Here is a 12,620-nt window from a genome sequence, read left to right as displayed (position 1 = left end):
CTAGAGAAGCAAGGAGACTGTGGCAGAGGCGCCTCTGGGCCACAGGCTTGCACCCGCCCTGACCCCAGGGAGGTGAGAAGCCGGCGGGTGGCCCAGGAGTGACGCCCCGCGGAGCCCGGCGTGCAGCCCGCCGGTGGGAAATCAACCCATCAATACATCATATTAACTCTGACTCGACTAATACCATCCCTCCGGTGTGGCACAAATTGAATTGCTGATGGGCTGGGGAGAGAGGGGAGGATGGAGGAGGGAGCCTTTGATTTCTCTCCCAGCAGCACTTAGCAGTGTGCGAGCTTCAAGGCAGGCCAACAAAAGGGGCTCTGGAGAGGTGTCTGGGCAGGAGGGAGATGTGGCGGTCACATGCAGTGGACAGGGAGGCCCTCACAGCTCAGGCCGAGAGGAGAGAGGCGGGGCCGGACACCACCTTGGCCCGTACCATCCATAGCTGCCAGGTAAGCAAGCCACTCTGGGCTCAGTGACCCGCACCCTGAGGCTGACTTGGTTGGGTGTGGCCAGCTTCTGCCTGGCTGGAGGCCACGGGCACCGGGCTCTCCACTGGCTGGGCCTCCTCAGTGCTCTGAGATCTGCAAAATAGGCTGGTCCCCAGCCATGACGGCATCGCCCCCAGAAGAGTTTCCTGCGTTGGTCCCCAGCCCCAGATCCTCGCTGGAGCCTCCAAGTCAGATCAAGCAGGCCCCTCTCTGTCCCTTTGAGGGGCCTGGACTGTCTTCTTGGACTGGCCCTGCCCAGCAGAGGACCACCAGCTACACCCCGGACTTCATTCTGGCCACCTGGGACACACACCCTGCCTACCAGAAGTGATGAAGACAGAAAGAGCGAACATTTGGCCAAGGAGGCCCCTTAGGCACTGGCACCTTGAGACCAGGCACAGCGGTGGCAGGCGTGTCTGTTGGATGCCCAGAGCCACCAGCCACCTGCAATGTGGCTCCCCACAGCTGGTCCTTCCCCACCAGGCCCAGCGGCGAGGGGGCAGGGGCGGGGGCGGGGGCGGGGGCGGGTGGAGGCCTGCAGCTGGGATGGCTGAGCCAGTTGGGCTGGGCTGGACAGGATGCTGTCTTGCTCCAAAATTCCTGCTTTGAGCTAATGCTCTTAACATTTTCCCCATGGAAAATGAGTCCCAGAGGAGCTTCTCCTGGGGACCCCATGGCTGTCCCAAGAGTGAATGGCTGCTGGGAGCGGCTTCCCACCTGACTTCTGAGGCGCCTGGGCTGTGACAAGGGAGTGGGAAGGAATCCCAGGGTCTCCCCAGGGAGCAGTGGCCACAGGGAGAAGGAGGGGCTGGCTCAGGGTCCCGAGGCAGCAGGCCCTGAGGGGAGGGTGGCGGGTCCCAGGGTGAGTGTTCCAGCCAGGTCACAGCCGTGCCTTGACACAAGGGAGCTGTGAGCCCCGTGCCTGGGGAGCAGGGGTGCCAACTTCTGTCTCAGTGCTTCACAACAAAGTTAAGACAAGTCTGAAGCAGGGAGCTAGCTCCGTGTGACCTGCTCGTTTACTGTTTTCTAAATTCCTCTTAGGACAGAAGCCCTTTGCTGTTTCATTGGAACTCCTTGCGGCAATTCATGGCCGCAGGCTCCTTGGAACACAAGAGACCAACACCTTTCCAGAAGGAGGGGCTCAGAGCTACAGGACAGGCCTCCAGCCCCAGGTCCTCAGAGGCCCTGAGGCTGGCCTGCCTGGGTGCTGAGGCTGTTGAGATGGAGGGTGGAGGCTGGCTCGATCTCTGTGGGTGCATGGGGGTAAGCCCTGGAAGACCTGGAGCTTGCTGTGAGTATGAGGGGCCCAGGAGCAGCCCCTTGGCAGGCCTGAGGTTGGGGAGGGGGGAGCCATGCCAGTGTGGGTCGGGCTGTGGAACCCAGCTAAGAGGTAGGGATGGACGAGGAGCATTGAGAGAATGGGAAACACATGGGCATTAAATACTCGGGGAGCCCCCAGGGTCAAGGCCCCCAGTCCAAAGGGTGCACCCTGCACCCTGGTCCTGGTGGCCCCCTCGACATAGCGACCATCCTGCCCCTAATGATGCAGGAGAATGGTCTCTGGATCAGGAGATCTGAGGTCAAGCTGTGGCACCCATTCTCAAGAGGAGCTCCCCGCAGAACGCTCCCGTACCAGTCCTGTTCGGAGGTTCCCCTTGAGCACGTGTGTTGCAAAAGCTCTGAGAAGTCCCTGGGCGTCTCCCCACGGAGGGGCTCACATCCCTGGGCCCATGGGAGGACACAGGGGAGGTGCCCACTGCCCCCCAGGCCTATCCCTCTGCAGCGCCCTCCTGCCGAGGGCACGGCTGAGTCTGGGGAGCCTGGCCGCCTCGCCTGGTTTGTGAGTGGAGACACATCTGGAGCAGATGTTTCCGAGATGAAATGCAGCTCCTGGAAGACCTGACAAAAGCTGGGCGAGCCCGACAGGGGTGGGGGCGGGCCAGGGCAGGGGCAGCAGAGGCCTGTGTGTGCAGTAGGGGGAGCGTTAAAGTACCACAGCTGTCCCCCTTTAATTGGCTGCTGTTAAATGTTTTACGGGGCCTCGTTTTGGTAAACAGAAGTCTGTAAATTCCTCCTTCCCAGACGCCCGTTTCCCAGGCACAGACCCCCCTGTGACCCCTCGGGAGGTCTGGGCCTCCTGCCCACCCGCCCTCGGCCTTCAGCTGGCCAAGTGGTGGGCTCCTTCCTGCCGCACCCTTCGGGGGGCAGTGGGAGGGTGATGGCCATGCCTGTCCCTCCACTTCTGACCCTGAGCTGGTGGCCAGGGATCAGGGGACAGGAATCTACGGGGGCTCCTCCCCCTATCTCCAGTTTGCATAAAGTCCCACCCTCTGGGACCCCAGAAGGGGAGTTAGGACTGGGGGAGTAAGGATGGGGAGATGGAAGAAGAAATGGAGCGGGCAAGGGCCGGAGCTGAGTGGGGTGGCCAGGGAGGGGGAGTGTGAAGAGCGGGTGGGCATCTGGGGTGGGGGGCAGAGAGGGAGGAAGGAGAAAAGTCCTCCCAGTTCAGCCACAGAAAGGACCCTTTCTTCTTCCCAACAAGACCCTACTCTCTGAATTGAAGAGGAAAATAAAAAATGATTTTTATGAATCAGAGCAGCTGTTCTGTGACCAGAAGCCAGGGCTGCTGTAGCTGGTCTGGGAAATGCCTCAGGTCCTCAAAGGGGCTTCTGCAGAGGAGAATGTGGTGGTGGTGGGCTCTGAAGAGGGCTCCGGGAGCTGAGGATGGGGGTCGGATACCCTGGAACCCAGGGCCAGAGACCCTCGACCCTGCACTCCTTCGGGGTGGCGTGGTCCAGAACCTCCTTGTTCCCAGGCTCTCACGCTCCCCGAGGTTGGCTACTGCGATCGCCCCAGTTGACAGGTGAGCCCATGCTGTGTCCTTGGGCCCCCGCTGCCCTCGGAGCCCTGGAAGCCCCTGCTGAGTTCTAGGGAGAAGCCCTGGGCCTCAGCCACCACCCCACTGAGATTCCCCCCATTCTGGTCCCACGCTCTGTGTTGCCAGGAGGCTTAACCCCACCCTGTGACGTGAGCGTTAACAGGGAAAAAAAGGTGACACCATCAGCACCTATTGGGGTTCAGTGACGTGGAGGCGGTCTCGAGCTGGGCGGGGGCAGCAGACCAGGTCCTTGGTATCCTGGGACACCCAGCCCCTGCCAGCATCCCCCGGGGCCCTTGCTGGCCACATCCAGGAAGGTCAGGGGTGTTTGTGGGGAGTGTGCTAAGTGGGCTAAGGAGGAGAGGAAACAGCGGGCAGCCCGCCCCTGGTGGGGGTTGCCCAGAGGGCAAGGTCTGAAGATGGAAGGGTGACAGGGAGGGTGGGGACACTTTACAGGGGAAATAAGTGAGGGGTGCCATGGGGTAGGAGAAGGCAATGGCACCCCACTCCGGTACTCTTGCCTGGAAAATTCCATGGATGGAGGAGCCTGGTAGGCTGCAGTCCATGGGGTCACCAAGAGTTGGACACGACTGAGCAACTTCACTTTCACTTTTTACTTTCATGCCTTGGAGAAGGAAATGGCAACCCACTCCAGTATTCTTGCCTGGAGAATCCCAGGGACAGGGAAGCCTGGTGGGCTGCTGTCTATGGGGTCGCACAGAGTCGGACATGACTGAAGCGATTCAGCAGCAGCCATGGGGTAGGAGGCTCCTCTTGTCACTCCACCAGAGAAGGTTCCTGGGAGGACCCCAGGCCTGCTTCAAGTCTCTCAGCTGGAGAGGAAAGAGGGGTGGCCCTGGCCCCCCACATGTGCCCTCCTTGCCTGGTGGGGTCAGTTCCCACCCGACCTGCACGGCACCTCACCTCTCCTGGGTTCTGCTGTAGAACTTTCCCAGCAGCCCAAGGTGCCCCACCTGCCCCCGGCCAGACCCAAAAGCTGGGGAGGCGACAACACCTCCCCATGGTCCTTGCAGGGCCCACCCTCCTAGGAGGGGACCGGCTCTTGTGTCTCAGAAGGCTGACTGTCTCCTGGCCAGGTCTGGGCATGGGGTGGGGTGTGGCCTGTGACCAGCCAGCCAGTGGACCAGAATCCCTTGTGGGGTGGGTCAGGGGACTCCCACCGCAGGGTCCCTGAGACCCCCACCCCCAGGCCCACAGAGCTCAGTGGAGACCCTGCAGGCTTAGCAAACTGCCAGCGGCCTGACACACAGGGCTCTAATCACCCCCATGCCACCAGGGTCCTGCCCCGGCTCCCCGCTGGCTCCCTGCACACCCATGAGGGCAAGGCCTTCTGCAATAGACCCCCACCCCCCATGACGCCTTGACAAAAACATGGCCACCTCCCTGGAAGCTTGAATTGCTAGAAAGTTCTCCCCACCACTGAGCCCTGAGCTGTGGCCAGGGGCTGCCAGCAGGGTCTGACATCAAGTCCCAAGGGCAGTTCCCCACAATGTGACTGGCTGAGTCCCTAATCAATGGGGCCAAGAATCACGCTTTTATACAGCCGGCCACACTGGGGGAAAACCCGAGTTGAACCATCTCAACTGCCCATCTCATGGGTCAAGCCCACCCTCCAGGGCTCAGCAGAGGATAAAAGCCCCTCTGGATAGAGCCCCCACCAGACCACTCCACCTTCGACCAGTGTCCTGCCAACCCTGACAAGTCCCATCTTTACCCATGACAATCCCCACAGACACCTAGGCAAAGAGCCCTTGTTCCTGGAGCCCCGCACACATCTATCCCTCTGAATTCTGCCATGCCGACATTAACTGGGTGCTGGCTCTCTTCCTGTGACATCCTTTTTACTCAGGGTATCAGTGGATTTCCACTGTGGTACACAAGACCACTGACCACCCTGAAAGCTGGGTTACGAAGGATTCTGAGGCTGCGTCCACACGCAGCTTGGAAAGTGCTGCAATCGACTAATAATGCCTGCCCTGGGCACAGGAAGGTCATTGGCAGCAGATTGGGAGGACATCTGCCACCACCCTTGCTCTAGTATCTGAAGGGGGTAACTTTGAAACAGCCTCCTTCCCACATCCTCCCTGTTCCTTGCCAAATATTCCAGTTTCCGTCCATAGGCCCCTTCAGGCTCACACTCAGTGGTCAGAACCCTTGGGAGTCCAGGCTGGGCATCATAGTGCAGCTCCCAAGATCCACCACCCTCGACTTCATTGGGAGGAGCTGAGTGAGACCCCTTAATGGGCTGAAGACGGCTTTGGAAGCTGGGCCTCTCAGGGAGTGCCCAGACCTCAGCCTCTTGCAGCTGGGGGCTGGGGCTGGGGCCTAAGGCTGGCACAAGATGATTTCTGTGCCATTGTGGCCCGTTAAAGTTGGCCCAGGCACACACACTGATCCCCAGTCGCCCCAGGTTTGGGGCCCAGCTGCCTGGTCTGTTCCCAGGCTGAGTGGGGTGGCTCAGAGCCAGGGGAAGGTGCCAGGCTCCCACGGACACCTCTGGAAGAAAAGCAGCAGGCAGCTAGCCGAGGAGCCAGGCGGTCATGGACAGTCCCGGGCTCCTGGCAAGTGCTGTGCAGGGAGGAGCTGGGTTCAGGCCATACAGAGCTGAGATGCAGGCCTTAGCAGCAGCCCCTCCGGGGGAGCAGGACCTGTGGCCCGGGGAGGGCTGGGGACCAAGGCTTGCTGCAGGACTAAAGCTGGGGGAGAGACAGAGTCTCAGAGCTTGGAGCTGGGAACAAACTGGCATGACCCCCCAAACCCTCACAATACCCCACCCAACACCTCTGTCTGTCAGGGAGCTCGGCTGGAGAGAGCCCTATGCTACCCCTGACCACACCTCTTGCACCCTGTCTTCCTGGGTGGATGCTCTAAGACCCCCCTACCCCATCCCGGGGTATCTAAGATACACATAGATCATAGTGCTTGGGGGATCCTGGGGGCTTGGGGCCACAGGAACAGTGCAAGCCAGCCCGACACCCAGATGTGACACTGGGCCTCTCTCCCCAGCCCTGTCAGACCCAGTGTAGCTCACACACACCCCCGACTGCAAACAGCAGCCCAGGAAGGTCCCCAGGCCCCCAGCATAGCAGTGGACAGTTGCTACACGGGACATGCAAGGACAGAGGGGTCCCTGGAGGTTGGGACCCGGATGGGGAGGTGGGCAGAGGCAAAGCGTGGTGAGGGGCCAAGGTCACAGGGAGCAGGGCGGGGGGTGGGGCAGGGCTGGCCACGCAAAGCCCCGAGAAAGCTCTGGAGGGGGTCAGAGGTCCAGATGGGACAGGCCTCCCTCTGGCTACAATGAAGCTGGCAGGAGAGGGCCTGTCTGGCAGGGGAGCCCTGATCCCCCATGTCTGGATCTGGGGAGTTCGGTCCCTTCCCCTACACTGTCCCCAGATCACAGGGTGGTCAGCTGCCCTCAATGACTCAGCCCTGCCCTTTAGCACTGGCAGGACCAGGTGGGCAGAGTGGGAATGCTGCCTACATGTAGGGCATCTTTACTGAGCTGGGCGGGGAGGGGAGGTGACCATCAGTGGTCCCATGCAGGCAGATTCAGAGGCCATTTTGGCCACCGAGAAAACTGAGGCCAGGAGAAGGGGCTGGAGCGTCCAGCGTCCAGGGGAGAAGGACAAGATCCAGGGCAGGCGGAGGGCTCCTCTTGACAGCGTCACCACACCGAGACAGTGACACCGGCTGGGACCTTTGTCCCCCACACAGACGTGCTCCCAGAAGCCCTGGTGAACCCTGAAGTCTTAGAGGGGGACAGAAGGACAGCTGAGGGGCTCAGGGAAGCCAGGAGGGGGGTTGGGAAACGGTAGGGAGTGCCCAGTGGCTCTTGGGTGCGACCCTTGCCCCAGTAGAGGCGAGCCCAGCCCCGGAAGGAGAAATAGCCTCCAGGGCGGGTGCAACTGACAAAGAGGCCTGCCCAGCTAACGGCCAGCGCTAGCACATGTGCCCGCTGCCTCTGGAGGCTCTCCCTCCAGGTGGCACAAGAGACCACGAGTGGCCTGGGCTGTGGGAACCCAGCAGTCCTGCTCCTCCCCAGCTGAGCCCCCAGGAACAGAATCCCCTTTCATGGCCCTGTGGGTGGTCCCACCAGGCAGCCATGGGGCGGGGTGGGGGCGGGTGGAGGAGGGAGGGAGGGGGCCCGGCCTGCTGACAATAGGGCCAGCTGTGCTGCACCCCACCCCCACGGGGCCCCACCCAGGGCAGGCCGGCTACTCTGGCTCACCCCTTTGCCTCAGGTCAGTTCCGCCGCCCACCCTGACCCTAGGCCCCGGAAGGGAAAGTCTCATCTCTGGCGGTACCCTGTACTTGGTGAGCCTGGGGTGGGAGGTCGGGGGGTGGGGTGGGGCGAGAGGTCCTGGATAGACAAGCTCTGCCCCAGGCCAGATGTTCTGGGGCGGCTCCTCTGTTCTGGGGTACTTGCTCTGCACCCCAGCTGCTCCACCAGGGAAGCAGGAAGCCCTGGCCCCGGCTCTGGTGGCTGTCCCCCAGATGGTGGGTTGGGTCCACCCACGGAGAGCTGGGGGCCCTGCCTGGAGTGGAAGGACCCATCCTCTCTCCTGGCCCCCACTGACATCCCTCCCCACCCCACCCCCCCAACCCCGGCCCCATCCTGGCTTCCTTGCTCTTAAGCTAAGAACTCCTTTAGGGGCCCAGCCCTGACCATCCCCAGGCTGGAGGGGGCAGGTAGCAAGCCTGCTTTGCCAGGCACCTGTCTCCCCGCCCATCCTGGGGGCGGCAAGAGGATGAGGGTGAGGCCAGACCACGGAGCAGCCCGCCCAGGCAGCCCACCCTGCCCGTCAGCCCCCGCTCTCTGGCCATGTCGCGTGCCCCCCGCCCCACCTCGGCCCCCCTTCCCCCTGAACACACACGGCAGAGAAACAGGCCCCAGCACGCGGGCAGCCAGCTGGCACCCAGTCAAACTAGCAGCCAGGCACGCTGCCAGGGCAGCCAGCCAGCCAACGCTGCCACTCGCCCCGGCCCCGCCCGCCCGCCGGCCTTTACGCTGGGAGCTCACAGCGCTGGGAGCTCACAGCGAGGCGGCTGCACCACGTGGCCTGTCAGAGCGAGGCTGCAAGGAGAGGAGGGCAGGGGAACCCCATAGGAAGGGGATCCCAGGCCGGGCAGCGCAACTGCAGGCAGAGAAGGGGAGGCTGGGGCACAGGCCTGGGAGGTGGTAGGGTCCCCAGGACAGACGCACAAGCTACCCTCAGGCGGGACCTGGCAGATTGGGGGTGCTCTCCCCAGGGGCTGCTGCTCCCCTAAACTCATCTTTAGGCCCAGGTGGGCCTTGCTCTCCCCACTACTCTGGGTTCTGGAGCCTTTGTTCCACGTGGGCGACTCAGAGGCCTCCTCGCTTCCCCTTGTCCTATACCCACCTGCATTTGCCCACGGAACCCACCGCCTCAACATGCACGCCCTCCCCCAAGAGACTGTGGGTGCCCTCAGCCCGAGGAGGCGCCAGGGCTGGTTCGGGGCTGCTCCAACTGTCCTTGCCTTGGAGCAGCTGCCTCCCCGGCATGCACGGTGGGTAAGGGGTGGGTTGGGGGGCTGGCACTCTCCCACACCCTGTCCCCTCACACTGGGTGGTGGGAACTGCAACTTGCCAGGTGGCTCTGGGGCTGCGGCTGCGGGTGGCGGGGTGCCCCGCAGGCCGCGAGCAACTCCGCAGAGGCAGCCGTTGGCCGGGGGAAGTGAGTGTCTGGAGGCCGTTGAGGATGCTATCTGTGGGCTGCCTCCCACCCGCCCACCCCCGCCTCTCCGGCAGCCCCCAGAGGGGCAGGACAGGGCGCCTTCTCCCTGGGCCCCAGGGCAGGTGGCACTGCCCACAAACCGCCCTTCTTGCCTGCAAGGTCCTCAAGGGTGGGCCGGAGGGGCAGGGGGATATGTACCTTCTGACGCAGAGCTCTGCCATCCTGACCCTGACCAGGGATCACCGTGGCAGCCAGCCTGGCCACGCCCACGCCCCCGTGGCCAGGTCAGGGCAGGGCAGAGGCCAGGGGTGGCCTTGGGTTTGGTGGAAGCGGTCCTACACGGCTGCCCCGAGTATGCCCTGCCCGCCCCATGGCACTCGGCCCTCTCCTCCCTCCCATAGACGTTTTGGGAGCCAGAAGCTCCTGCGAGGTTCAGGAGTTTGCCCAGCAAATGCCGAAGGCAGAAGAGCTGAGAGGAGCAGGGGAGCAAGGGGTGCCAGGCATGGCCATCCTGGGAAGCCCCGATCTGGAGCCTGACACCATTGCACCAGGTGTCCCCTGGGGAGGCTGTGAAGAGGCAGGGGTGGGAAGCAGGCAGCAGAGGGGTCTGGGCCAGGTGTCTGCTCTGCCCACCTGGGTCTTCAGGGCTGGCCTGGTTCCCCTTCCAGGGGAAGGGAGCTGCTCCTTATCGCCTACCCAACATGTGCGCTCTGCACGGTGCTTAAAGCCCAGATTATTTTAACAACTGTCCCTCACTCGTCACCTGTCCTGTTTGGAAAACAGCCCCTTTCTTGTTGCACAAAGAGAGGTTTCTCTCGCTCTCCAGCAGCACTGGGCGCTAATCTCCCCGCCTGGAACGCGGGCGGCAGCGGGCGCGGTGTGTGGGTCCGCGTGCTCTGCAAACACAACGCCCGCCGCTCAGCAGTCATTGAGTTACGGTGGTGCTGGTGCCAGGAGCGCATAGCCCTCTGTGCCCGCTGCCAACTGCAATTACCTCTCCGCGTGCCAGCCGCTGTCAGGCTTAACCCTTCCTACACTGTGGTGGCCGACTGGATATTAGCAACCTCGGGCTGGGGACACTGAGGCTCAGGGTTACCGCCCACATCATGGTGCCCAGGGGCTGAGCAGACAGTGCGGAGCTGAGTGGGGGCGGTGACCTTCCCTGAGAGTGCCAAGGGGAAGCTCAACATCCTAATAGGGCCTGCAAGGGCCCTCCAGCCAGCCACAAGGCCTGAGAGTGACACGTATGAGGCACCTACTGTGTGTACAAGACTGCAACCGAGGGGGAGGCAGGGCCAGAGAGGGACTCTGTTCTAGGGCAGGCCCCCAGGGTGGCAGCCTGAGTCTGTTGACAGCTCTCTCCTCCCCTCCACTCCCTCCCAGCTGACACATCTGGAGCCCATGCCTCTCCGAGTCTGGGAGGTGGGCGCAGGCCTGCCCGGCCAGCCCAGCTGTGTTCCACATTTCCTCAGCTCCCGCGAGCCTTCCCAGCCCCACCCCTTTTCCCTCTCTGCCCATCTCTGCTGCACATCTGGCCAGGAGTTACCACCTCCCCCATGGGGGCATCCTCGACAGGGAGGCAGCCCCTCGCCCCGGTGCTTGGCATGGTCTGCCAGACACAGCAGGGGAGCCCTTTGCTTCACCACAGGCCCTGGGCACCATGATCAGTGGCTCTAGCCACAGGGTACGGCTGGGAGCCTGGGCCCCTGACTTACCTTCATGGGAGTGGGAGAACCAGATCTGGGAGGTGGCAGGGTGTGAGCCCCGGTAGGCCTGCTCCGAGGGGGATGGGGTGGGGCCACTGGGGTGCGCAGAGGCCGCCGAGCCCAGGCTGCTGGTGAGGAAACTGCCCATGAAAGAGGAGGCCGGAGAGTTCCCCATCAGGCGGCTGCTGGCTGTGGACACAGTGGGCGAGAATGAGTCTGGGCAGGGACAAGCACTAAGGAGCCCTTCCCCAGGGCTGACTCTCAGGCCCCAAAGTTCCAGGGCTTTTGTCTTCAAATAGCCAAGAAGCCAAGGTGGGAGAAGCTGCCTGCTCGGGCCCTGGAGGCCCAGACACCCTCCTGTTCTTGCAAAACCCTGAAGATTGGCACTTCAGCTGAGTTGTCCTCCTTCACCCCGCCCACCACCCCCAGCAACCAGGTGCCAGGTACTGTGGGAATAAACATTCAGGGACCCAGGGCTTGAGGGACATATCAACCCTATGGGCAGGTCTTCACTTTGGAGGCTGACTCCCCCAGGCCTCTTAGCTGCTGGCAGACCTGCCAGAGTGCACCTCCCAGAAAGGTCCAGGGTCAGCAGGTCTCAGCCGTCTCTGTCCTACCCCAAGGTGGCACTAGGGTTCTGGCCTTCCCCCCCAGCAGGGTCTTCAACCTTCTCCCCAGGTCCAGTTAACCACCTCATCACACTGGATGCCCTCTACCAGGTGAGCAAGAGAAGAAACAGAGGCAGAGCAAGAGAGAACCACAGGAGGAGCCCGAGAATGGACACGGCAGGATCTGCTTTAATGTCCCCAGGGTTTCTCAGGGTCAGGCCCTCCTGGTGGCACTGAGACACAGTCAGCCATTTATGTTTCAGGATACTCGACATTTCGCCCAGCAGCTAGCCTCCATGGCCTGCCTACCTGCACCTCTGACACTGTGTCCCCCTCTCTGCCCTGTCCAGCGGCCAAGGCCAGGCTGATCGAGTCTCTCCAGGTTACCATGGCAACCAGTGGATTGCCTAGGAATGATGTACACAGTGCACTCTGCGCAGTGCAGCCCCGGTGCCAAGTGGGTGGTCTGGGCTGTACCACTCAGCCCCTACCCCGGCAGGGACCCCTGGCACCTTGTCACCTCCATTTCATGGGCAGTGAGCCTGGCTTGGGACCATCCTAGGGGATGGGGAACAAGGTTCTGGGGGTTCACCATCCCATTAGGCTGAATGCAGCAGCCTGGCAGGGTTTGCAAGGGTTCTGGGGGCTCCAGGAGGCTGCAGGCCCGGCCCAAGGTGAGTCAGGGCAGCTGTTTCCCTACCCGGGAGGCAGGGGGAATTTGCAAATTTGTGATGCCTCATCCAGCCTGGCTGGGCCCTGGGAGCTTCCCAGACGTGAGGTGACTCAGCAGAGAGGCGGCAAGGCCCTGGAGCGGGGGAGAGGGAGGGGCTGCCCCACCGGGACCCTGGCAGCTCCCCACCACTTCGCTTCACTCCCATTCGAGGATGAGACTTGTGGATGAAAAAGGCCTCTCCCAGGAACTGGCCTCAGCGGAAGGGTCTGTGAGCGCTGGCCAGGTGCTAGGGTGTGAGCTGACCTCTGTGGTGGGTATCAGGCCAAAGGGAGACCCTGAAAGGACCAGAGGACCCAGGGGCAGGGGGCGAAGGCATCCAAGAGCCAGGGACTTCCCAGACCACAGGGCTGGGACTGCCATGGGCCCCGGCCAGACCACAGGCACGTCCAGCCAGGGGAGGAGACTCTGGGCTGGGAAGGGAAGTACTGGCCTCCTGGGCGGGCGGGCAGAGCAGGCAGGAGATGGAGGGCGGTTCCTGCTGGGCTCC

The 12,620-nt window shown here is 62.7% G+C and overlaps 1 protein-coding gene across 4 annotated transcripts in view; it reads right to left on the bottom strand.

Moving 5' to 3' along the window:
- BAHCC1 (BAH domain and coiled-coil containing 1) overlaps positions 1–12,620 on the bottom strand; it is a 57,210-nt gene that overhangs the window by 26,301 nt on the left and 18,289 nt on the right. For all 4 annotated transcript variants that reach the window (XM_006064197.3, XM_044938687.1, XM_044938686.1 and 1 more), the window contains exon 2: positions 10,802–10,981. In XM_006064197.3, coding sequence (XP_006064259.3) covers positions 10,802–10,981 — 180 coding nt within the window. The remainder of the gene's footprint in view (positions 1–10,801; positions 10,982–12,620) is intronic.

The sequence above is a fragment of the Bubalus bubalis genome, chromosome 3 (genome assembly GCF_019923935.1).
Source record: "Bubalus bubalis isolate 160015118507 breed Murrah chromosome 3, NDDB_SH_1, whole genome shotgun sequence".
Taxonomy (NCBI): Eukaryota; Metazoa; Chordata; class Mammalia; order Artiodactyla; family Bovidae; genus Bubalus; species Bubalus bubalis.
The sequence above is the reverse complement of the archived record's forward strand: the minus strand, read 5'-3'. Positions and strand labels throughout refer to the sequence as shown.